The sequence below is a fragment of the Polypterus senegalus genome, chromosome 15 (genome assembly GCF_016835505.1).
Source record: "Polypterus senegalus isolate Bchr_013 chromosome 15, ASM1683550v1, whole genome shotgun sequence".
Lineage (NCBI taxonomy): Eukaryota > Metazoa > Chordata > Cladistia > Polypteriformes > Polypteridae > Polypterus > Polypterus senegalus.
In genome coordinates this window covers 126,322,335-126,349,691 of record NC_053168.1, presented here as the reverse complement: position 1 = coordinate 126,349,691, position 27,357 = coordinate 126,322,335, and the positions used below count along the sequence as shown (strand labels likewise).

General features: G+C 42.0%; 1 protein-coding gene across 1 annotated transcript in view; it reads right to left on the bottom strand.

Annotated features, from left to right (window-relative positions):
• Positions 1–27,357, bottom strand: part of LOC120515531 (fibrocystin-L-like) — a 146,851-nt gene that overhangs the window by 85,381 nt on the left and 34,113 nt on the right. Inside the window, 19 exon segments of the mRNA XM_039736592.1 lie at positions 1,376–1,480; positions 3,881–4,023; positions 5,507–5,699; positions 9,651–9,851; positions 11,381–11,415; positions 11,462–11,537; positions 13,184–13,303; positions 14,235–14,340; positions 14,903–14,953; positions 14,955–15,026; positions 15,212–15,262; positions 15,264–15,367; positions 16,110–16,257; positions 18,424–18,590; positions 20,884–21,047; positions 22,795–22,916; positions 24,050–24,193; positions 25,145–25,258; positions 27,087–27,288. Of these exon segments, the coding sequence (XP_039592526.1) occupies positions 1,376–1,480; positions 3,881–4,023; positions 5,507–5,699; positions 9,651–9,851; positions 11,381–11,415; positions 11,462–11,537; positions 13,184–13,303; positions 14,235–14,340; positions 14,903–14,953; positions 14,955–15,026; positions 15,212–15,262; positions 15,264–15,367; positions 16,110–16,257; positions 18,424–18,590; positions 20,884–21,047; positions 22,795–22,916; positions 24,050–24,193; positions 25,145–25,258; positions 27,087–27,288 (2,318 nt within the window).

The window sequence follows — 27,357 nt, the reverse complement described above, 5'->3', positions numbered from 1 at the left end:
ATTCGTTATCACTAACACTTGATGACCAGCTGTTCTTCAAGGTCCATGTTGCTTTCAGTCTTGTAGATTCACTCTGTACAATATGCACAAGATGAGACCATGTAGCACAACCCCTGGTCCAGGCTCTGGTCTTGTCACACTCTCTGTTGGCAGGAGCACCGCGTGTGTCACCAAAGCCGCTGCAGATGATTCAAAATACAGCAACATGTCTGGTGTTCAACCAGCTGAGGCGGGCGAGCAGTCTTCTTCCTAGATCACTACTGTGGCTTCCTGTTATTAAGTTCAAATCCTTGACGTTTGCCTGCAGAGCAGTCAGTGAGTCCACACTGACTCTAGTGTCTCTACCTATATGGAGACATTTGTGAGGTCCTCTGCTCCTTCTCAACCCCTAGGATCTGCTGACGAATGGCATCTGGTGATGCCACCTCTATGTGGTATCAAATCTCAAACCAGATTCTTTTCATGTGTATTTCCTAGCTGATGGGACGAGCTTCTCTGCTCCATTCACAACTCTCACTCCCTCAGTGTATTCCAGAAGTGTCCGAAGATGGTTTGGTGAATTTCTAACTGATAGCTGTTAGCCTGGAATTGTAAATCACTTGTATTTTGTTCTAAGCTCTTCACTTGTGATAATTCATTTTGTCGCCTTGCCCTGTCGCACTTGTCTCCAGACTGATGTCACTCAATTTTGTTCACCTGTTTTGTCTGCTAAGCAAATAGAAGTGAGCTAATCCTGTGAGCATCGGCATGTCAATAATTCTGTCATTTGAGTAATTCAGACACACAAGAGGTCCGGCTTTAAAATTCCTCCTGATTCAAAACTAATTCCGTCTGAATGAGTGGAGCTAAAGGAGCCTTCATTGAGTCCAGTCAGGTTTGTAAAGGACCAGAGGGCCTCTGTAAAGTTTAAGCTCTGTTAGTTCAAACACTAGGTGGCGGTGTAAAGCCAGTGCATTGATACCCACCAGTACCCCTTGGTGGCATTTCCCCGTATTCCACAGTAAATATGTGCATAACGCCAGCTCAGGCCACTTTAGCAACCCTTATTTATACGGACAGCATGTCTGTTCACACTTCTAAGAGGGACGTCCCACAGCCAGCCTTTAACAGGTGCGGGCACTGAGCAGCCAGTTGAATCCCACAGGAGTTCCTATTAATTCTCTCTGTTTGTCCATCTTTGACATTAGGATTCATAGATTTAGAGTTCACATGAACACAATGGCCGCATTTGGCATTTTTAACTTTTCATCATGCCATTTACTTAACCTTAAGTCTGTTACTCTGTGTGCCATGGAAGCAGGATTAGCAAAATGTAACTGTTTGGGGGCACAATTTTAGATCTCTTTCGACTTTTCACAGGCAGCACAATCCATACCTTGATCTGTGCCCAGGTTGGTCACCGTGTACACTTTTCCAGGTGCCTGCACCACACACTCCAGCCGATCCTGGGCCATGGCGGTGACACTGCATCCCCGTTGTCCTTTAAAACAAGAAACAGTGTGTGAGTACCCGAGCCAAGCGTATGGAAGTGGTAAAGTCACCAAGAAACCCCTGAAAAACACTCTCGGTTATGACTCTGTTTGAACTTATCGGCCATTTATCTTTTATTGTTGTTTCTTTGGATTCTGAGTTATAATGTTTTCATGTTATTGTGTTAAGTGTTTTCAATGCTATGGTTCGGCACCTTCTGACGTAGAAATCTCCACATACAACATACCTTGGCTTGGTGCTTAGCAATATAAGATGTCAGCTTTTTGGTTTCACCCCCAAATAAAGGCTCTCTAGACCCCAAAAATGTAAACCAAAAGGAGTCTTCATCAAAAATGATCAGAAGGACCTGAAGTTGGGCAGGCCACATCAACTTGACCCCAGGGGTTTCCCTTCTAATGGGATACGAGTGGTTGAAGTTACTGCTCTTCAGAAAACTTTGACTGGGTGGGGATCAGTAATATCGGCATGTGGAGTGTTGTTTGATGCTGTTTCGAGGCTTCTGATCACAGATGTTGTCATAATTTTGATATTTGATTCCTTATTGGTGGTCCCAGCCCTCTAAGAGTTAACCTCAGAAGGTTAAAAATGACAAACCTAAGCACATGCAGATTATTTCAAGGTAGCATATGGGATGGATTGGCATTCTGACACAGATGGATGATGGCTTTTTGCCAGAGAGGGGGGCCGTAACAGGAGAACCGAGATGGACTGACATCTCATCTGGGAGGCATGTTGGTTCTTTACCAGGACAGAAGGCCATAATGGAAGGTCAGGGATGGAATGGTGTGCCGGCCATGATAGGTGCCGATTCCTTACCAGCACGGGGTGTCTGCAGATTGGGATTATGTGTTTCTCCCATTACACATAGTGGCACCATCCCACCATACAAATACCCAGAGGGTAGTTTGAGAATTGTAGCCTTGTTGGAGTTCCTGTGTACCACCAGCGGGATTGTTAATTCTTTGATGGACTTTGGCTTCACCAGAAAGTGCTTCCAGAGTGTAATACTGTGACACCAGAAGGACTCCTGGGTCCAGCATGAAAGAGGGAGTCGTCTCCTTCAGAGCTGTCAAAAGTCAGGAGGAGGCTGGTGAGACCACGTGGGAGGCGAGGAATTAGGACATGGAAAGTCTGTCATTGCATTGTATCACCTGGGAAGAGGATTCTGAGGTCTCTAGAGGTGTGATGTGTACTTGAACCCAGGACACTAGTTGTGTTTCAGAGTTTGAGCCCCCTGAGTGGTCACTGAAATTATTTTTCACCAGTAACAGCGTACTTGACTTGAGCATTCCTAGTTTTTAGACTCTTTCTCTGCATGTTTAGCACTCATTTTCTCAGAGGTTGATGCGCTTGCTGCTTCCTGAGCAGCTCTTTTTTTCACCACTCTAGTGGCCCGCTGCTTCTCTTCATTCATTGGCATCTTTTTGTGTTAAAACCGATTAAGTAAGTTTTTGTGTTGCAATTACTTAGTATGTTTTTTTTAAATTTTTCACTTAAGCTGGCACTTAAGTCTTCAATCTGCCTCAAGAATGATTAGCGATGGTGGTAGGGAATGAGAACGGCGCCCATACACATGCGCTACATGGCCACCCTTCTGCTCGCTGCCAAGAGTTGATTCTACAATAAAATAAAACAAAAATAAAAAGAGCAATAAAAATCATCACCCTGAAAGCAGATAGTAGACGTCACGTAGTATATGTGTACCAAAGTTCAAGCCAATCGGTGAAATGGTTTGCGAGCGACGGGTGATTTAAAATCCTGGACAGACAAACGAACAGCCACAGTAGCGTATTATAGAAGAAGGTTTTTTATTTGTGATTCTTTACTAGCTGTCAATGGACTTCTGTCAGATGGTGAAAAATGGTGCATTTCTCTTACTGGTGAGAATATTTAGCATTTAAACTGAGGCACATGTAGTTATATTTGAAGTATCTGATGCCAGACAAAATGAACCCGAAGAGATTTCAACGCGTTCAGAAGCAATTGTCATGAACACAAGATAATAAAGAGTCACCTACAAATATGAACCCAGGGTTTTGTTCTGCTTCAGCTCTTCAGCCATTTGTTTCCAGAGCTCGTTTCTCTGGTGTGATGTTACACAGAGCAAAAAAAAAAACGTCATCGCGGCAGCAATCGGAACAAAGTCACACCCTGCAGTCATCTAGAAAAAGACAACTTTAGAGTGACAGCTCAGCCTGACAGTACGGCTTAATCCTGTGAGAGGACGTGTGGAAAACACGTAGAGTACCTGAAGAAGACATGACAGCTGCAGACTGGACTGCACAAGGCCCACGGTGCCAAGGTACAGAGCGGCCTCTTCAGTTTTTACCAAGTCACGGTACGAATCCCAGTTTATTTTATGTTAAATGATCATTCTAACAAATCTTACCTAATAAAACTTGGATGTCATCAGGATTTGTGCCGAACCCCGACCCAGTGAGAGTCAGCTTGGTGCCGCCATAGAGGGAGCCATTAAGTGGCCGTACGCTGGTGACTTGTAGGACATACTCAATGGTGGTCACGACGTTAGAGCTGTAAAAACAACACATTTTACTTCATTCAGAGTTGTTCTGCCAAAGGGGAATGACTTCTGCTTATATCAGGATCAGAAGATGAAACGAGAACCAAAATGGATCAAAACCAAAGAGACAAACCGAGAAATGTGAGACAAGCCAGAAAACTGAAAATCAAAAAAAAACTGAAAAGTGCACTTGAAGTCTGTTAGAATTATTAAAACACATAATATGACCTTACAGTAGGTATATATGGTCAAGCTCCAGGGGAACTATGGGAGGCAGCCTCGGCAACAGTCGATGCAAAACTCACCATGATGACACCACAGCTCCCTGTGGGCCGCAAACACACTGCCATGTGAAAAACTGGGTGGTGCCACCTCAGAGGTCGGGCAGCACGGATCTAAGCAAATGAGTTTGTCACATTTCTCATGCCCTGTGCTCTTATGTTTGTCCAGTGGAGAACAATGTGGACAGCTTGCTGAAAGGTCTCTTGGGCCGCATGGCTAACAGATATAGTGAGGGCAGCAGTGCAGGTCCTCTCAGTGGCTTCATCCTGTCCATTGCTTGCACAGCTCAGTTCTCAGACGTGCCACGTCAATAATGTCGGAAAAGAGAATTTGTAGAAGCTACCAACCCTACATGCAGACCTGCTAAGTTTCAGCTCTCATTTATGTAGTACTTGCAGTCCGTACCCCTTTAATAACCTTACGACTAAGAGGAACTGTCCTGTCTTGGTCAGAGTTCCTCACCTGTCTGTGGTTCAAGGTCTCATTTCTGTTTTAGTTGTTTTAGGTGCCATTTATCAATGTTGATGTCACTTTTATCGTTTATATATTCATTGCTGTTTGTTTTTAATTTTCTCTTTAAGCTGCCTGTGTTATGTCCCATGAGTTTTATGGGTGGTACCCAAAGAGGTAGGGCCACCTGTCAAATCATGGCCAGGAACTGCCCTCCTCCCTAAAAATCTCTAGGGTCTCCCACAGGTCCTGGTGGTTCATTGTGAATGCGCTCTCGACTGGTTAAGTTCTTGTGTTTTGCTGGGCATTTTCTTGTGCTTCTCTGGATTTTTGAACCTTTGGTCTATTTTTGACCTCGGCCATTGGGACTTTGCTTCTTGGGCTCCACAGAGCTTCACCGTGTGACACAGCATTTGTGAAAACTAAAACGTTTTTTATTTTTATAACAATTTTGTGTTTGCCTTCCTATCTAGCTGCGATTTGGCAGTATACCTCCCTCTAGTGGGCATTACTGGGAATGCTTTAGCAATGTTTTGGATTTATGTGCTTTGGAACTTGTAGATCACAGCAGGAATAAAATGAGTCTGATCAGCTAAAAGAGACCCATTAAGACCCTATGTGTCCCCACCTTAACTCTGTCAATATATTGTCAGCTATGGATGAGAAACTGACATCCAATCTCCAGTTTCTCAAACTCATACACTTGGCTTGTTCAGGGCCTTCTGCTCATGCCAATGATGCCAATCCCCACAGTATGCTTACCTGGCGCTGGCAAATCCCCAGTTTTTGACTTTTACTTGGATATTATGCACCCCTGGTCGGAGGACTGGTAGTAAGCAAATAATTTGAGAATCTGTCCATTTCATTATGCTGCACTCTGCATTGTCGATCAACACCGAGCTTTGGAGGTCCCAGGTCTTGAAATTGCTTCCTGAAATTGTGAGATTGGCTCTTTCTAAAAAGAAAAAAAGAACAGCAGTCAGAGAAATGGATTACGATGGCAAAGGAACTCCTGCACTTTAACGTTAATATTGTGGGGCACACGCAGAGTAACTGAGGGTTACTGTAAGGTAAGCACAAAGTCACAGGGAGATGATGAAGACGCAAGAAACTGACATTAACAGTAAGCGAGGGATCAGAACATCAGAAGAGCCAAACAAGAAGCCAGGAACCAAAACAAGAAAAATGACATTGCAAGTCAAATTCAGAAAAATGTCATTCCGTCAGTAAGATGAGTTTATGCATTTAACAAGGGATAAAGGCAAAGTGTAATCAGCACAATATTTACATTATTACATGTGAGGATATCACTAGTGAGACAATCACGGTCACAAAGAAAATCAAGACCCATCAGGCCAATAATACCAGCAATGGATACCTCAGGTGTGTCCAAATCCTAACACTAGACAAATGGACACACCTACACTGTAACTCATGCTGATAGCACACAAATGCTGATGTTCTACCAGTGTCTGGTCAAAAGGGTGCTTTTTAGGTACAGTAGTGGGATGTCAGTGCCATGAAAACAAGCTAAGCGGGCAGACCCCCTCTCTCTCCTGGGCACGGGGCAGAAAGATGTTGGCTAAGCTGATGGAGATCAACTAAATGCATTGCATCTTCGACATCTGGGAAGTCATCCAGCGGCTTTAGGCGTTCATACCAACCACCTCCTGGAATTCTGCCTTCATTGAGTAAGCTGCCGCTTCCCAGTTTCTGTGTTTTGGTGGTAATGTGGACACTACAAAACTGGGTCACCCCAAATCTTATTGGAATATGCGGTACGTTGCATAAAGATTATAGAAAAGGTAGCTGTCTTCATTTCATCATCATCATCATCATCAGATACCCTGATTATTTAAACCTTCATTTGTTAAAGAGCAGGTGAGTTGGCGGGGATAACACAGAGGGAGCTGCAGCCTTTCAGCGTTCAATGGTGTCTGCTCCACTTGTCATTAACTGTAATACCGTATACACTCGCGGATAAGTTCTCCCACGGATAAGTCGAGGATTGATTTTACCGTACAATTTCCAGCCTTTCATAATGTCAGTCGTATAAGTCGAATGCAGAAAACTCAAGCTATTGGTCCAAGAGATTACGATATGTGAAGCGACGTTAGCACTGATTTGTGTTTTTTGTATCCCACACCCTCCTACACCTTTATCGTAAGAGCATCCCTTATCTATGATGGAGCGTTTGATCAGAAGAAAATGTGAAGCTGGTTTTAAATTAAACGTCATTGAAGTGGCAAAAGAATTTGGTAACTGCGCTGCTGCAACAAACTATGATGCGTCTGAGAAACTGGTGTGAGATCGGAGGAGGCAAGAACATATAAAAAAACAAAAAAAATGAAATGACGCATTTTTGAACGGGCGAATAAGTCGGGGTCTGATTTTATGATCCATTTTTCAGGTTTCAAGACCGAGTATATACAGTACAGTAATCACATTGCAATTAAGGGGGCAGAAAAGGAGAGAAAAGCACGTTGGCTAAAATCAAATATTCTTCAAAATGCAGAATAAGAGAGTATGGAAAACAAGAGCAGCAGATTAGAAATGAGACCATTTACAGGGAAAAATGGCTCAACAATGGTGCAACCACACGGGGGTCCCCCGTAAAGACTGAAATTGGGAACCCCTGGTTTACATGATACCCTCATTAACCTCTGGAGTATCTCTAGGACAAGGCTGACCACCGAGCTCCAGGGGGCGCAAGTGGAAGGCTTTCAGCTACTTAGATACCCCGACATCTCAAATCAATCTGTCCATTAGGGGTATTTACTGCTCATCTCTTTATCTACTAGGTCATGCTTTTCATTTTTGTTTGCCTTTTCTTTCTATTTACACGCCATAAGACTTAAACTCTCTGGTGTTTTCTACTCACAAAGGACAGCTGTTGCTAAAAACTAGAAAAATGCATTGTAAAAGATGTCCAGAATCACTTACCTGTTGCGAAAAAGTCCTGGCTGGATGTATTTGTGTGATGGTGGGTGTCACTGCTGTGTCGTATGTGAAGAAAGCACTGAGGGTGACGTCCACTCCCGCCACTGTCACAGTCACATTATAGGAGCCAGCAGCGTCCTACAGGAGAGGAATTCCTGGTTAGCAGCGATGCTCAAGAACTTTCAGAGTTTCAGACGCAATCATTCGGAGTTCTGTTTACATGTCGTCTGTCTGTCTGTCTGTCTGTCTGTCTGTCTGTCTGTCTGTCTGTCTGTCTGTCTGTCCGCATGAAACAATTCGCCTCCCAGTGGACTCACATCATGGACATCTGGTGCACTTATTCTTTGAGCACATTTGTTCGTATAAAGAGCACTTTGACTTTCACAAATGGCTCCCAGAAGGTAACAGCACCCACACCGTATCAGCAGATTCTCCCCCTCGGGCTTCAGATGGCTTGTCCCTTAACTTTTATTAATGGAGCTCCTCTGATGACTGCGCCCTAAGTCAGCCACCTATGTTGCCTAATGGATTGTCCTGCTCTGGCCATAAATTCCTACAACGGGTAGTGTCCATAGCAGAAATGATTGCTGGGACCTCTCTGCCTGCCATTGAAGACAGCTTTATAAAGTGGCATAGCCTTGTTAGGGGCCACTTCCTGGGGGTCTCTTTGTCCCACTTCCATCTGGCAAGAGGGTACTGTAACATCTGAATGCATCCTGCCAGGCTCTGCAACAGCCTGTACCCCCTTGGCAGTTCAGACTCTGAGCTCTGTGCTGCCCCCCTGCCCTCAGATCTGCTCCTGGCAGTTAGGACATTTGTTACAGGAGATGCCACTGGTGTTTTGTTTTGTTTTATGAGTTCTTTTTCTTAATTCTTCATTACTATCTATTCACATACCTATTAGTTATTTATCTCTTTAATTCTGTTTATAGTACAGTACTGGTCTTTACCTGTCTTGTGCTTGCCCTCTGTTTATGCTGCACTGCATTTCCAGTTATTTTGTGCCACAGTACGCTGCCATACGCTGTATAGATGATGTGATTTGACTTGAAAATCCCACAGGTTGATGCCATTTTCACCAGAAATGATTGAATTTTACTGACATGTACATTTGTACAGGACTAGTTGATCCAGGGGTTATTTTTACTGACATTTTATTAGCTGCTAGCTAAACAAACAAGCTTGATGGTGTGACAGGCGGGCACGGCCATTACTTGGCTGGGACGCCAATGAAATTGAAGGACCGGTGGAGAGAGCATCAGTGAGGCAATACCTCCGCTGGGATGCTAGAGGGCAGCCCTCTTGGGCGGCTGTGGCACCCCCGGACTCGCACAGAGCATGCTGGGAAATGTAGTTTGGTGCAGCCCCTTTGAGTTCCTTGGGAGCCTCCAGGGGGAGCTGCAGAGCCCTACAGTGGACTTCCAGCACACCTGGGAATGATTCCAGGAAATACTGATGAGGCACCTGGGACACTCCTGGGACCTGAATAAGACGAGCCACCTCAGTCCATTTGGGGGCCCGAATCAGGAGGAAGTGGAGGTGGAAGGACTGCGTTGTGCTCTGTGCCTTGTGTGCTGTGAAGGCAGCAGTGTTAATACACCGTGTGCTGCGTGTCCTGCCTGTCTGTGTCGGGGTTAGGCCGGGCCTCACAATGGACTGAATGGTCTCCTCCTGTTTGTCAGACTTCTTATAGAAATGAAAGACTTACTGAAGTGAGATGATTCAGACAGGACTGGACTGCCAGAGGTCCTCCAGTAATAATTATTCTACCCCACGTCCTGTTATAAGATGAATCCTGTCCAAACAGGTCTTAGGTCACCAAATGCTCCTGAATGTCACACCATGGTTTCAATTCCTAACCTGTTTCTTTTGGAGTTGATAACAAATATGGCACACTTTTATAATAAAATGCAAATGAACCAGCCTTTGATTAAACCCTCATCTGATTGGCTGTGGCTTGTCCTACTGAAGTGCTGCATCTCAATGAGGAAAAAGTCCAAGTTGAGGGACCTGAAAGAGCGCATCACGTCAAGCAGTTGACTTACCGCAGGAGTCGTGCACTGAAGGCGGTTCAGGTTTACACTCAAGACGGGGCAAAGCTTATTATTGATCCTGACGGCGGAGTTTTCACTGAATCCATAGCCTGATATCGTGAGCACAATCCCGCCTGAAAGAATAGCAAATTGAATATTCATGTTTATTCACACCAAAAAAAAAGTTCATTCTGGCATCAGATTCAGACATGCAAAGTCACGTTTGAATTTTATATCGTGACCGTGTCTTATAAATAATCCGTTTGGGATTTCTGTAAGGGAAGTCTCAATAGCCATATTATTAAGGTCGTTTCTCTTTTCATATAACGCTTTGTCTGACCACACAACCTCCAGGAGTGCCTACCATAGCCACCAACATTGTGTCTCGACAACAGCAACACAAAATGGCAGCACGGAGGAAAGAGAAAATGGCGATGCAAACTATTACCTAGTAACTGTAAACAATTTCCAAAATAAAAATAAACTGAAAAAACCTTTAATAGAAATGAATCAAAGACTTAAACAAACATACAGAAATTAACCAACATGCAGAATCATAAAAATAAAACATTGAAAATCAACATGGAAAACCTTAGAGGAAGTGTTCACGATCTTTAGCAGCATTGTGCCTGTTGTGGTGTAGTGAGGGTGTCCTCCCTGGTTTTCTTTTAATGGATGCTTTGCTTTGTTTTTTGAATTTTATTTTGTTAGTTCTTTGGCTTCTTTTCTCTGTTTACTTTAACACTTCTTAATTTTTTTTTTGCCCCATTTTATTATCTTCAATATGCACTCAAATGCCTGTGTTAAGCCTAAGGGGGCAGGAACCCCTAATGCTGCAGCTGGGACCTCGCGCCTCAATAAGCCTACAAACAGCACAATGTCTGCTTCAGCAGCGTTAAAAACGCCTTTGGGCTCTTAGCGGATTTTAATTGAGGGGACTTGTTGGGTTTTGCTTTTTTTGACCCTCTTTTTTTTCTGTTTTTTTTTACTTTACTTTTGATATTTCCATTGGTTTTGGTTTTTTTTTTTTTTTGAAGTTATTGCTTGTAATCATCTCTTTCTTTGAATATTCTATTGTGTGGGTTATTATGGGCCTGACGTGCCACAGTATTGGAGCTGCTGGTCATTTTTCTTGAAGATTTGTAGCATTTCTTCCTAATGGGGTTGTGTAGGCCACAAAGCCTGCTGCTCGAGTTTGGCTTTTAAGGCCTATTTGATTTCTTTTAGGCCTCATTTGAATCTTGAGGTGAGATTTTGAGTTATGTGAGCTGGGCGGATCGAGACCGCTTCGGGGATGTCATGTGACCTTAGCAAGAGGGTGTGTCCTTAGCAACAGATGCCACACCTTAGCAAAAGGCAAACAAAATGGCAGCACTCTCTAAGAAACAAATGGCGGTAAATAATAACCAAACCATAATGAAAAACGTTTACTATTAACTGGAAATACAATAAAAATACAAAGCAAAGTTCAGAAGTCTTGTGAAATATCAGTTTCTAAAATTGGGGTTATTTATTTATTTATTTTTATTTTTGTGAGGAACTATGTTTGTCCTTATTAAGTATATTTTCTGATTTTATTTGCCTCTTGAGAAAAGTTTATTAATATTATTATGACCTGCCATCCACCTTCATAACAGCTCTAGGTATTCAAGCCTCGGCCTACCTGCTGTGCTGCCAGACGAAGGTGCAAATGTGAACGATCCTCCAGGCAGGATGGTGAAGTTAAACGTATTTTTAGCAAAGCCAACACCCGGGCATGTAGACTATGACCGGAGCCGAGCCAGAGGTTGTATTTCCAATACTGCAGGTGATCTGAGTGTCTGAGAAAAGAAGAAAACACAAATTAAAAATGAGAGATGAGGTCAACGGCGTGGCTAACAGTAAAGGAATTGAACGTCAGGCCACAAGAACGTCAGTTCGGTGTGCAGGATGAAGGCGTCTCCGTCTCACACTCCACAATGTGAAGAGATCTGCACAGCTTATGAACGAGGCTCTACATGAACACATCTACTTCTCTGATGTGGTCCGGACCTGACGATAGACTTACTTTCAACAAATTACCTAAACACGCTTGTTGCAATGAACAAAATAATATAACATGTTTATAAAAATATCAAAGCATATATATATACATATATATATATATATATATATATAAATATATGTCCTGTATATAGATATACTGTGTATGTATGTAGATGAAAGACAAATAAAAACATACAAAACATTAAACTCCAAAAGCGTAGTTGAGCCTTTTCTCTCCACATAACTTATGAATTCTGGTCTTTCAGTTCATGTGGTTAAGATGGAGAAGTTCTTCAGCTTGTTATGCAGTTTCTATTGCTGGCACCGTGGCATTCGTTGGCACACAGTTAGTCTCTGCACTGCACTGGCTGACTTCTCCCCACACCGAGATATTGTGTGTGGGTGTCTGTGTGATGCTACTCTGCACTTATTTACTGGCCAGCTTGGCCACCTGTCTTAGAGAGGTTGAAATTTAAGTAATCCATGCAAACCTCAATGTTAACATTTTTAGAGTACCATCTGTTGGAATTTATTTTGCTATACCTGTAGTAATAAAATGCACTGCATTTTTCATTCCAACAAATGGTGCATCACAAACATCTGCAGTAATAAAGTGCATTATTACAAATGTTTGTGATGTGTCATCTGTTGAAATGACAAATGCAGCAGTGCCTTTAATCCACCTTAATGAAAGGATACATGTCTTTGCATCTGCGTGTCTATCCAGTTGCTATATCTATCATATTCAGGTCCAATAAATACTGCATCACAAACATTTGTACTAACAAAGGCATTACTAGAACTGTTTGTAGTAGAAGTGTATTGTGCCATGTTAGCCATCATGGATGCAATGAGAAGTCAAGCAAAATGACACCTTATGATATGTAAACTTTTGAGGAAGATCAGGCCCGTTCTTCAGGCAAGATGTAATCGGAAAATGTTTATGATGCGCCATGTGTTGGAATGACAAATGCAATGCATAAGTGTGTGTTTTATGCCATTTCATATGGGATTTGTAAAAGCAGTGTTAATGTTTTTTAATGCACCATCTGTTGGAATGATGAACTAACATAGCAACAAGACGGTCACACAGATACACAGACACTTGTCCTTTTATAAAGTGTGTGTGTATGTGAACAATTGTAACCTATCCTGATCTCGTAAATCACCGTGGATAAAGATATCAGCCACATACACATATACAGTTAGCAGTAATTTGTACATTTTTCAGAAGTGCCATGCTATGCTGCGGCTTTTACTGGCCAATTTCCTAATAGGATGATGAACAACACCAAAGTTGTGACTGTTGACCCAATGCCTTTATTAGCCTCACCAAATCATTCAACCTGCCAGGTCTTCATCCATTCATTTCCATTTCAGACAGAGAGTCAAGCAGAGTACAGCATCAGGTGAATTATGGGATATTCAAGCACCTACTTACCACTTAAAGTGACAATGACACAGGCACGGCTGCCAACAGAAACAGATGGCTTCCCATTGGCTGATTGACTTGTAAACTTGGAACCTGTCACCGTCAGAATGGTATCTGATGCTGAAAATCCTGAAAGAAAACATAAAAATGTAATAAATGAGACGATAGATAGATAGATAGATAGATAGAAGATAGCTTAGATGACATAGGGAGTCACTTCAACCACCACTATAGCACCCACATGGATGATGTGGCAGCAGCCATCTTTCTGCCAGTGTGCTCACCACACATTAGCTGCTAGCTAGTGGAGTGACGAGAGACAGTTATCCAGTTTGAGACAGGGGATGATTAGGGTGGTAGAATGAATAGGCCTTGGTGGGCAATTTAGCCAAGATAGCCTACTCTTTATGAAGGAGATCCAGGGATCTTTTATGACAACAGGGAGTCAGAACATTAGTTTTACATCTCTTCTGAAGGACAGCACCATTTTCACAGCACAGTCTCCCAGTCACTGCACTGGGGTGTTGCGATCCACACACAGTCTACAGGGTGAGATGGTCTCACCAACAGCTCTTCCAGTAGCAACCAAAGCTTTTCCTGGTTGGTCTCCCATCCAAGTACTGGCTGGGCCTGAACAGGCTTAGCTTCAGGTAGATGACCTCTTCTGAAGTGCATAGGTAGATAATGAAAGGCATTATACATCATACTCAGGCAAGGCACAAATGTGCTGGTGAGAACATCATGTGATTTGGAGATAGGGGTCAGGGGGTACATTGTGTACTGAATCTGAGATGTCTTCACATTTGTATTATGGAATTTTGCACAAACATCTGGTAACTGTCTTGAATGGGGGCTACCAGGGAGTGGTCATCCAGGCTAAACCCTAAGACCCTAAAGAAGGGGGCCCGTTACTTTTCCTGGATGGTCCAGACTGGACAGCCAGTGGCTCTCTTTCTGTGCCAAGTGTATGTGTCTAACAGAGCAGAGTGTAGATCAGCATCAAAGTCCATTGGTGGTGCAAGCACCATCTGCCCCCCTGACAACCAATTAAGACAAGTACCTGTCATGGGGCTTATTCCAGATATAACCGGAGTCTTCAGTGGATCCCATTGATAAGAACAATTACCCGAACACATAGAGATGATGTTATTGATATAAACTTGAACCTGACGAGAAGAAATGCAATCAAGTAAGTTGGGTGCCACCTTGAGATTCAAGTAACGTCAAACCACATTTTCAGAGTTTCATTCAGATAAATAAAAAACAGGTCAGGTCAACAAAGTAGCTGGGATGGGATGGTAAGGACAAGTGGCTTGGAGAAGTGAGGAGAAGGGGGCTGAAATTCTGGAGTTGACTGAAGGGAAGACCAAGAATGAAATATGGGGCAGGAAAATGAGGAGGAGGATCTGGAGGAGAGGAAGAATTGAATTAGACTTCTCAAAGAAGTTTGCTCCTTAAAAAGGGATATGTGGTGCATACAAGGAAGACTCTGAAAGACAATACCATCCATTCTCAGATACAATTCATTCAATTTAAAGTTAGAGATGGCCACAGTGTATCCCAGAATAGAGCCAAGTGAGTAATAGTTAAGAGGTTGCAGGCCCACCTGTTTTAAAAACGCAGTATACAGCACAGTACAATAAGTAGTAGTTTACAGTACAGTATTTAGTATCCTGCTACTGTATATACAGTATATTCAATGACCAGTTTTACTATGAAACATTATACCTGAGGCTTTTGCTGAGGCACACGGAAGAAATCTCCTAAAATATTCTGCTTTAAATAAGCCTCCATCTCTTTCAGTATAAACGTACAGATTGGCGTTCTTCCCAATGACTGAGGTGCTGTTAATCTGAAAAGGAACAAATTGGATCAGACACTTTATACTCGTGATGACCTAACTAATTCTATGAACTCTATGAGGAAGCAAGATGATAACCAAAACTATTGGTATGTGAGCTTAACGTGCATCACTGGGAAACTAATTATTAAGAGAACTGCTTGGCTTGAAATACAGAAAGTAAATGAAATAAATACCTGGAGGACAGGTTGGTTACCAGGAGCACTCAGCCAAGTCACTCTCCACCCAGTACCCTCGACAGTCGCCCCATCTTGAGATATCTAATTGTCCCATACCTGGGATGCGCTCCAGGGCGTACTTCAGATTGGCAGCTGAAATGTTCACTGGGAGATCTATGAAAGAAAAGACGAGAAACACAATAAATGTTATATAGCGCCTTTCTCATCTGTAATTGTTATATAGTGCCTTAGATTTTGTTTCTGTCTACTTGTTATATAATTCATTTCTTATCTATCTATCTATCTATTATATAGTGCCTTTCACTCTATCTATCTATCTATCTATCTATCTATCTATCTATCTATCTATCTATCTATCTATCTATCTATCTATCTATCTATCTATCGCTCATTTGCATTGAGGAGTCTCCATTGTGTTATATACAGTATTCGACTAGCCAAGTTACCTTTCAAAGACAGGTAATAGAATACATTTAAAAAACATCTGATGCCACGTGTCCATGGTGTATCTTTAGCACTTTTCCCTTATCCTCGTGTGTCTCTTCTTCTCTTGAGTGCGTTCCCATTAAGCTTGATTCTCAGTCTCTGTCATTTCAAGGCGTCTTGTTCGCCTCCCATTTACTTTTATATTTCCTGTCTATGAAGGCGACTCTCAGCGTGCCTCCTCTGTCAATTCCCCTCCTTCTCCTTCTCGCGCTTCCTCTTTCATTTGCATCACCAAAGCTAAACTGGTCAATCACACTGAAGCCAAACTGGCTAATCAGATTCCTTCCAGGGACAAGACATCTACACACACACACATACACACACACACACACACAGACCTCAGTGTTTTATTATATAGTAGACTTGCCTGCGCCACTGGAGAAGCTAATGCCAGAATTTTTCAACTTACTGTTAATTTTTTGTCCATAGATGCTGACACCAAAGGAGCCCATGATTGGAGATGACGCCGCCTGGACTCTTTTCACCGTGAATGTAGTCAGGTTATTCCAGTTGGACCCTTGATAGACAACTTCATTCTCACCATCACCTGAAATATTCTTTAAGAGAAGAGGAACAAGAGAAAGCTTTACGTATATATTTGTGAAAAGTACAAAACTCTTTTCTCTGTCACAGGTGAGTATAAAGAAAACTCTTCAATGACTGGTATCCATTTATAAAAGGTGGGAGTGTAAAAACAGACGGCTGGGTAACCAACCCCACCTTGATCTGCCAGTCCAAACGTTGTGCAGTCAGGCCAGCGGGTGACTCTGAACTGCCCAGGGTGGCCTATACTGCAGCTAGATGGTCCCCTGGCTTCACCTGGGCTTAGGGTTTGCCCAAGACTTCCCCCTTCAGGCCACTGATAATAAACACATGTTGATATGGTCTAAACGGAGATGAAAAATTAATTGAGGTGTACGAGATACATGAAGGTGGGTTTTGGTGTCCTGAGATGTAACCTGTTTGATTTTTTTTTACTACATTTGCTTTTATGACCAGGAGGAGATGGACAGGCAGTTGGCCAAGGTCACCATGACTCTGACGAGACTTATTTGTTTTCTTTATTTTGCCCTTGCTGATTGGAGTTTTAATTTTCTTCTCCTCCACTGTCAGCTGGCCGTGTTAATAATATTAATGTAAAATCATTGACAGAACCTGTCGCCAAAATAAATCTGACTCAATGTTTCTCAATGGATCTGTTAATGTAACGCTTATTCTTTCATATGGTTTCCTCATCTTTAATCAAATTCCTGAAGTAACCCACACAGCACAGTGGAGAAGAAGTATGCGTGCACTTTAGTTAGGCTTTCCTTGTCTTATGATTTGAAAACGCCAGGTCACTCCTTATATACTGACAGGTAAGCAAAGACGTACAGTATATGGATCCTTTATAGCGATGACCGTTTGTTGCTCGGTTGTCATTCTTTTGCAGATGATACCAAGATAGGTGGATTATCAGATCATTTGGAATCCGTTACATCATCACAGAAGGACTTGGATAACATACAGAATTGGGCAGATTTGTGGCAGATGAAGTTTAATGTCAGTAAATGTATTGAATTGTATATAGGAAGTAAAAATGTGAGGTTTGAATACACAATGTGCGGTCTACCTTATGAAAAGGATTTAGGAGTCATAGTGGACTCTAAGCTATCAAGTTCCCGACAGTGATCAGAAGTCATTAAGAAGGCTAACAGAATGTCAGGTTATATAGCGCCTTGATGTGTGGAGTACAAGTCACAGGAGGTTCTGCTCAAACTTTATAACACACTGGTGAGGCCTCATCTGGAGTCCTGTGTGCAGTTTGGGTCTCCAGGCTACAAAAAGGACATAGCAGCACAAGAGAAGGTCCAGAGAAGAGCGACTAGGCTGATTCAGGGCTACAGGGGATGAGTGATGAGGAAAGATTAAAAGAGCTGAGCCTTTACAGTTTTAGGTAAAGGAGATTAAGAGGAGACCTGACTGAAGTGTTCATAATCATGAGGGAGCGAGTCCAGTGGATCGAGTCGGCGACTTTAAACAGAGTTCATCGAGAACACAGAGACACAGTGTGAAACTTGTGAAGAATAAATTTCACACAAACATTAGGAAGTGTTTCTTCACAGACACTTGGAATAAGTGAGCAAGTGGTGTGGTGGACAGCAGGCCTTTAGGGACCTTCAAAACTCAACCTGATGTTATTTTGGAAGAATGAAGTGGACAGGACTGGTAAACTGTTCTGGGCTGAATGGCCTGATGTTGTCCAGATTATTCTAATGTTCTAATTGTGAGTGTATATGCTTCTCCCTCATAATAGACAGATAACAAAAGGCACTATATACCTCAGATAATGAAAGATGCTGTGCATATCTAGATATGAGAAAGTTTCTTCCATTGATCAATTTATGTAAGTCAGTTTGAAGTTGCTGTGTTGTATTGTGTCTCAACTGAGGTGTATTTTTATGTGTGTAGGTTACGTGATTTGTAAAATCTGTCAACTTGCTACAGTGCTCTGGGTCTGCACTCAGTGAAGGCGCTATACTTTCTGCTCAAACACGTGCTGACTCTGACCAAAATGGCCGGATGTGGAATATCTCTACAGTTTAAGAAATAATATATTTGCGTTTCTTTTACCCTAACTTGAGGCTGTGCTGTTGAGAATCAAATATCTTTGAGTCACTTCAATTCACAATTTTTATGATATGATTTCCCTTTCAACACAAGCAATGATTATTGCAATTCACCTGGGCAAATCTAATTCCAAGCAAGGGCAAGTCATATCCACAGTTCGTTGGAAATAGGGTGACACTGTAACAGCTCCCTGAAGTCTGTGTGCCTTGCTTCTTAATTACGGAAAAATCCTGCAGAAAGATTCCTCTTCCGATGAGAGCTGAGCGCCTCAGGTTTAGGTCTGAAAGAGAAATGATAAAAACCATACAGTCGACATGTAATCAGCAATGGACAACAGTGAAATACGAATAGCGACTCGCTTCTCTGGCATTCCTCCTCATATTCATTAAATGAAATCTGATTCCGCTGTGGATGTCCTGAGATGTTACGAGAGATGTAACTTATTGCACCTCACAATCACCTGCATTGCTGAACACTCCAGTTTATCATGGAAAAAGAGTTCACGGACCCCATTTTGTCTGCTCTCACTTTGTTCTTTTGGTCACCACCCAAAGGTCGTAACCATTGTCCATAAACAGTTTGGAATGTAACTGAAGCCATAATCTGAGGACTTGTACAATGAATATGTCGGTCAGTGTCATGGTCCTTACTGTTCATGCCCGCAAACTTGTCCACTTGGCATGACTGATCACACCTTATCTACAGGGACTCCACCATTTTCCTGGGAGCCAGACCCTGATCTCATATTTAAAGGAACTTCTTCTTGGATGCAACTGCATCACCTTCAGCTGTGCACCATTTACATGTGGAGAAGACCACAGTCTGAGCAGAGGTGTCCCTCTTTGATTTCCCTCACAATTTGCCCTCAGACCCTTAGCTGCACCTTTCTATCCTGACCTTGAAATTCACAAACATAGGAGGAGTGTAATGCCCATCTTGAAGGAGCTCAATGGCAAATGCACCTCCACAGCCAACACTCCATAAATCTAAGAGCTGAATGGCATAAAGCAGTGGCCTGGGAAACCGATAACTTGTGCAGCCCCTTCAACAAGATGCTACAGGAGACATGGACATGACCCTTCAACGCAGGAGTGGCCAGCAGCCAATGTGCACTCAAACATCCCTGCCAGGACAAAGTGTTGGTCAACAGAATTTAAAGGCTGCCCTCGTGATCTGATCTTAGATAAGCGGTAGAAAATGAATGAATCAATGAATGATAATCTTTACAGTGCTGGCAGCTTTCTTCTGGTGGGAATACGCCTTGTGGAGCAGATACATAAATGCACCCTCCATACCAGTGTTTTTCTGACAGGTGGGTTTAGGTGGGCTACCACAAGAGGACTCTTAAAGTCCAGGAGCAGCCTCTCAAAGGTCTTGATGATGTGAGACGTGAGTGGCACTGGTCTGTAGTCATTAAGTGAAGAGGTGCCTAACGTCTTTGGAGCAGGAACAATAGGGTGTTTTCCATAGTAGTGGCACTTTTTTTGCAGCTGTAATGACAGACTGAACCGGTGACAGAGGACACCACAAAGTTGGTCAGCACAGGCCACAAGAACTCGTGGACTGACTCAGTTTTGTCCTGCAGGTTTTCCTGTGTGAAGCTTCCTCAGTTGTCTCTGATGCTCAAAGATGGACTCATCAATGGCCTGGTAGACATTGTTGATGTAGTAGGGATGGTGTGAGGAGAAGGTGGCAGTGAGAGGGCAAATCTATTAAAGAACTGATTCAGGGCATTAGCTTTGTTACCCTTCTAGCAGCGGAACCCTGGATTACTTGAGTCCATCCCTTACTTACTGTATATCCTTCATGTTATTCCAAATGAGTGAGCTTCCTTTACTTCACTCAGCTTTTTCTTCAGCACTTGCTGGGCGTCCTTCATGACTTTTTGACACCAGATTTGAATCTTCTCTTTTTATCATTTAGGAGACCTTCTAACTTTTTAGAAATCCAGGGCTGGCTGTATGGAAAACAACGTGCTGCCTTTGAGGGTCTCACAGTGTCGACACAGAAGTTCATATAGTGTGTGATGCAGTGGCTGAGCCCCTCGATATCATCATCAGTATCATGAAGAATCATTTTCAAAGCGAAACTCGCATTTATACTTCAAGTATTAGTGGCTTTTGTACTATTAAATGTGCAACTATGTGTATAGATAGATAGATAGATAGATAGATAGATAGATAGATAGATAGATAGATAGATAGATAGATAGATAGATAGATAGATAGATAGATAGATAGATAGATAGATAGATGAGTGAAAGGCACTATATGATAGATAGATAGATAGATAGATAGATAGATAGATAGATAGATAGATAGATAGATAGATAGATAGATAGATAGATAGATAGATAGATACTTTATTAATCCCAAGGGGAAATTCACATACTCCAGCAGCAGCATTGTAAAAGTACAATAAAGAATACAATTATAGATGAGCTGTCATCAGGTATGAGATACAGGATAGTTTTAGAAGTGAAAATTGGGACACATCCATTAAAGCTGTTATACTGGGCAGTAATGTTAAAGAAAAAGTGAAAATATAAAGGTAATCAAAGAAAAAAATATTACCTTGCATATTAGTTACTGTGTAGTCGCTGCCGATGTAGATGGTGTCAATTAAATAATCCTGATTTGGACTCAGCCGGTTGAGTGTAATTTGCTGAACATTATAATCAGTCCCAGGGTAAGAAGACATTAAAAGTTGCAGCATATCAATGCAAGTGTACTGCCATCTGTAATGACAAAAAAGAAAACACACACACACACGTATTAATATCTAATCAGTAGAAATGGCACCTGTATAGAAAAAGTCTACAGACCCTTCATGTTCTTCCTATCTTGTTATGGTAGGTGGAGGAAAAACAGCAACACTTTGTTTGGCTTCTCCATAACTACAAGCCGTGTAGGCCTCACAACCTGACAGTTGATATTAGAAATGTGTCAAAAATTAAGTCACATTAAGGAAAGCAAAGTGTTAAGGGATGGTATGAATTTAATAAACTCTTTTCCAGCAACTGCAACACCATTTAGGTCTCTGCCATGCCAGAATGTCACAGTAACTGGGTCTGCATTCTCACGAGACCACGACTGAAGCAACATCTCGGGATCGTCCAAATTATTTAAGGGAAGTCTGTTTTTTTTTTCTTGAATTTTAGAAAAATCCTTCAGGTTATAAAAAGTTTGGTGTCCAGTCCATCAATTGATCGGAGAGGTGATTGCGACTGCCATGGGGTCTGATGCACTTCTCCAGTAAAGCTCTTCATTCATCAGCTCACAGTTACCTTGTGATTTGTCACCACAGTTGACATCACTTAAATTAATTTTTTCTCTCATCCAGGAAGACTGGACACACCAGAAAGACAAAGCCAAAACTGAATTTTAGGAATTTTGCAGATTTAGAGAACAAGCAGACAGTTTTGAGCCAAAGATGATGGATGCAGATGGCAGTGGCACTAATCACTTTGCCACCCAAGGAATAATTTGATAAATTGAACTGGCCTGAGCTGACTCGAGTGACTTGATGTCATGTGTGTAACAAAGTGCTTCCTGACTTCTCTGTTTCATGCACTACCGTTGGTATCACAAAGTGTCCTCACGTATGCAACTCACTGAGATGGGTGCCGTGTCACAATAGCATTTTCATTGAAAGGCTAAGCAGGGTTAAGGGTGTTAAATACCAGTCTGTGAGACAATGGTAACCGACACTATAGGGTGGACTTTAAGTGGCCTAAGGTCACCATTGCCTCCATATCTCGTACCCCTTAGCCTGGCAAAGAAAGATGAGAACCTGGGTATCCCTCCAGGCCCAGACCTACTCACTCCCTTTTCCCGAAATTCGTTGAACGGCTCACTCTGACTTAGCCCTTTGCGTGTGTGAAAGTGGGCTAGCTCCTAATCCAGGGCTGCTTCCTGCTTTCCTCCCAGTTCTGCCACCCTGAATGAGGTGACAATGCCAAGTACAGGATCATGTTTATCAATGCCTTTGAGAGCTCGAGCAGCCTGTTCACTTCAGGACTAGGAGGTTTTGTCCTCTTCCTTCACTCTACAGTGTGTAACGGTTTCAATAAATGTGGAATCTGTTAAAGTCTTCTCTAGCAATTTAAAGCAATACCTGTAAACATCCATCCATTTTCTAACCCGCTGAATCCGAATACAGGGTCACGGGGGTCTGCTGGAGTCAATCCCAGCCAACACAGGGCACAAGGCAGGAACCAATCCTGGGCAGGGTGCCAACCCACTGCAGGACACACACAAACACACCCACACACACACACAAGGGCCAATTTAGAATCACCAATCCACCTAACCTGCATGTCTTTGGACTGTGGGAGGAAGCCCACGCAGACACGGGGAGAACATGCAAACTCCACGCAGGGAGGACCCGGGAAGCGAACCCGGGTCTCCTAACTACGAGGCAGCAGCGCTACCCACTGCACCACCGTGCCGCCCCTACCTGTAAATAGTGAATCAAATACTTACTCGTCTGCTTGAACGATTCCAACGTCAAACTGGTTCTGATAGCTGTTTGTCTGCTTCTTCTTAACAACCGAGAAGCTCAGGCCGATGGAGCTTTTTAGAAATCCTTTGTATGCAAAGCACAGCTAAAACATCACAGAAAAGGACGATTAGGAACGAGCCATTGTGGGTATTCAGTACGATTCTTCAGCGGATGACTACAACTCATTAACGCATTAACATTAATATTGCGTTAACATTTACAAGTGAATTCCAAGCAATGAGCTGAGTAAGTCCTGTAGAGGTGGTGGCATCCCACCCATTGTTGACTCCTGCCCCTCACCTACTGTAATGCGGAGAGGGTTAGGCTCCCTTGATGGCAATTTTGGGTTAAATAGTTTTAGGAAACCATTAGATGGGTGATTCCATAGCTGTATAGCCATATCACACATACAGAATGAAACTGTGGAGGCAGCGTCTACAGGAATTACTTGGAAGAGCGAGGAGATCAGAAGTTGCCACATCAGGCAGACTCATAATGAGGGACAAGCAGAGGTCAGAACCAAAAAAAGATTGTAAATGATAGGCAAACAAAACGTTTTCCTGCTACAAAGTTTTGAAAAAAAAAAATACATGCAAAAGTCAAAACTGGAAGAACAAAACACTGGCATCAAAATCAGAATCAAGACAGTAACTGCTGGCTATTGCATTACTGTCCAGTACCTGGTGTGGTATAAGATAGATAGATAGATAGATAGATAGATAGATAGATAGATAGATAGATAGATAGATAGATAGATAGATAGATAGACACTTTAGTGTAGTTGGCAGGATTAGATAGATAGATAGATAGATAGATAGATAGATAGATAGATAGATAGATAGATAGATAGATAGATAGATAGATAGATAGATAGATAGATAGATAGATAGATTTGAAAGTTTAAACACAAGAAAACAAAGCAGTTTGAAACTGATTGACATAAATGGCGCCTAGCGTTATTCATCCATTAATTTACTGTTGAACTCTGGCCAGGTGACAATGAGGAGACAAACATTAAAAACTCAGTCCATTGACAATCATAACAAAACATTAAAGAAAACAAGTCATACAAAATCACAGTTCCAGATGAATATTAATATGATTATTAATAACAGGCATTAACAGTAATGCATGTTGATTTTAATACCCAAGCTAGCAAACCTTCTTACAGGGTGCAGTTATTAAACAGTAAACGTAGTAATTTTTTTTTGCTTCTCGGATAATCCAAAGACTTACCTTATTATGAGTATTTAGTGAGATTTGCCCATATTTTTGCCCAGTGCTGGTCACTTGATTCTGATCAAATAAGATCCCGGGGCTCAAAGCACTGAAATGGCCGCAGAAGGCCTCTCTGTCAGACACCTGAGAATAGGACCAATACTAAAAAGACATATTTTCAGAGTTTAGTAAGCTGACATATTATAATGGTCTTCTTACAATTACAGATAACACAATCACACGTAACACAGTCAGGTCACACAATGTCACACAAGTAAATAGTAAATACAATTTACAAACAAAACTTCTTTTGGACTTTAAATAGCTAATTTGTGTCATTCCTCACCTAAATGATCTACTACATGTCATTGTAACTTATCCAAGTTCTTGTGTAATTTTTTGGATTATGCCGCCTCTGCTAATGAGCAGGAGAGCCTTTTTGATTTGTTCTTCAGAGCATTGTGGCCTTCAGAGGAGAAGCATGTTACCATTTTTATCATTTTGTCATGAATCACATGCATATTGTGTTGTTTATCTATTAAATATTATAAAGTTATGCTAACGGGATGTTTAGTAGGCCTTTAAGTTGAACCAGGGGGACAGGGCCACCTGTTATTGAGCCAGCAGCTTTGCTATTGTGTTTATCTCCTTGTCTTTGGCATTCAGGTTTGCATTTGTGCCTCAATTTCCTGGTGTATTGACTTCTGTGTTTCGATTAATGGGATGGCTTTTGAATTTTTTCACTATTGGGTTTGCCTTTTGTGCAAAAAATATATATTTTTAACTTGTTTTCTTTTTCCTTTCTCCTGCCTCTGCTCATTTTTGTGTATTTCTTGAACTATTGATACAGATTTAAATAATAAAGAAAGTTTGTTCCCAGCGTTCCTGCTCTCTCCCCTTTGTGATTATTGTTGAGCCTGTGCAGGCCCTACGCCTGCATCTTGATTTTGGGACTAGGCTGCTTTGGAGTGGCGAGGCCTACACATTTGGATCAGACCTACTGCATGTAGGAGTGCAGCTCTGACATCACACCGCAATGTAAAAAAAAAAATAATAATTTTATATTTCATGAATGTGGTGGTTAAAATGAATCAGTCTGATTTGACTACTTACCGAATTATAGTCTGTTTCAAAATCTTGAAAGTACTTTACAGATCCTCCTTCAGTGTACCCATTTATGCTCCTTGGACATTTGGTGCCAGCCATGTCATAAATTTCTTTTCTCACCTTTAAAAAGACACATAACACCCACATTATTTGCTTGACCTCTCTTAGTATTGTAACTTTGGCCTATTGCTGGTCGATCTCCAACCATCAAGACAATGAATGTGATAAACGGGGTTTGTAAATTATAACTTAACATTCTTTAATCTCCTTGATGTTAACCCAGAGTATCGCTTGAGTTTGTAATTCTATGTAAAAATGGTTAACCCCGAGTACTTCTTTACAACGTTTGTGCTTCCAGTTTAGCCTTGCAGCACACTCCACAGAAGAGGGATGGAAGTTCAGACCCATTTGCTGCCATAATGGAAGCTACAGTGAGAATTTAAAAAGACAAATTAAACAGAGATCAATATAAGGAATATGTTGCTCATAAGAAATTATGCTGGCTTTTGATTTTCACTCCCTGAAAACTGATGAGACTCGTAGTAAGTTTGGAAACACCACCAGAGAAGCCTACGTGTACCCCTGCCACAATATGGAAGATAAATCAGCAGTCTGATGCTTTTTTTTTGAAAGAAAATTGTTATTATTTGTAGAAAATCTTTTTTTTTTTCACATTGATTATACAAATTACTTGTTGAAGTTTTTATTGCTTGGAACTCATTTGGGAATGATTTGAATTTATTTTATGTGTCCCATTTATTATTTATGTGATGCCAATTATGCATCATGTGACCGTGGTTGAAATTGGAAGTTCCGGTACAAATGCAACCCTGGTGTGAGTCGAGATTATTCTATGATTGTGTAAAAAGAGTAGAGTAGCCTTGAATTTCTGATTCTAAGTAGTTCACGTGCGAGGTGTGTTTCACTTGATTGTTTCTTTGCCGTTGTCTTTGGTTTTATGTTTGCCCTGGTGCCTCATTTGGTGGATTTGGTAGACGTTTTCAGCTGCCCGTTTTGCCCTTTTGCTTGGCACCGGCACACATTATTATCGTCTCTCAGTAAACGCAGAGACTTTGTCTCATCACAGCCACGTGACAGTTAGCTCCACTCTGTGTGTCGTCGGAGTTTCCTGTCTGTGTTATGGTGGCTTATAGTTTTTCATCTCAAAGCCTTGGAACTCTAAACTTGATGTTTGTGAAGTTCTCACTTTACGTAGTGTTTTGACTTCTAATGCTGTGTTTCATTAGTAGATGACAATGTCAGAGGACATCACAACAATCTGTTGCCAATCAACACCAGCCGAGCAGCAGCATCCCATTGTTTGGTTGACTTTTGTGTGACATGAAAGGTGCCTGAACGTGCCTGCTCCAGAGGACATGGAGGACTCGATCAGCTAGGTAAGTTCACATAAAAGCAAAACAAGTCGGGTCACTGTCACACACGCGAACATAGGGAGTGTCTCAATGAGGAGTCTGTGTCTTAAAATAAGGAAAGTATGGGAAGGTGTTGGATGTGACACCATCACTAACAGGGCTTCCATCCCCAATAAAATGGAACAGAACAATCCGGAAGACTAGCAACAATCTCTTAATCTTCCATAGCTATAGGAACCTGGACCAGACAGGACATTCCTGACACTTTTCTTCTTCAACCTGAGCTGCTCTCCGGACATTATGGAGCAGTGTCGTTTAGTTGGCTCACTCCTTCATTTAACCACCTGACCATTCAAAAGGGTGTCCCCTGGAAGCCCAAACATTTATTTCTTATTTTTTCAGAATACACAGAGGTTAGTACAGGTGTGGCCCTACCTGAATTTTCATGCCAAAGTGCCACTCTCTTGGAAAATAAGATGCCAAAGCTAAAATCTACCTGACAGTTGAAACAAATAAGCAACTCTGCTCACTTATCCAACCTCCTGTATATCAAAAGACAAAATGGAGCACACAACCTCATCAGGGGTCGCAGTGACTGACAGCGGACTGGAGGAGACGCCATTCCACATCAATGTAAACGTGTCAAATTTGGGACTTCCTTTGGTTATTTCAGAAATCTCGATGTTGATGTCATTTCCATCTGTGTCGTACTGTAGAACATCAAAATCTCCTGCAAAGAAAAAATGAAAGAGAGGAACAAACTTAAACGAAATGGAACTGGGAAAGAACAGAGAGAGTAATGATCAGTAGACATGACACAATATGGAAACTAAAAATGAGGAGAGA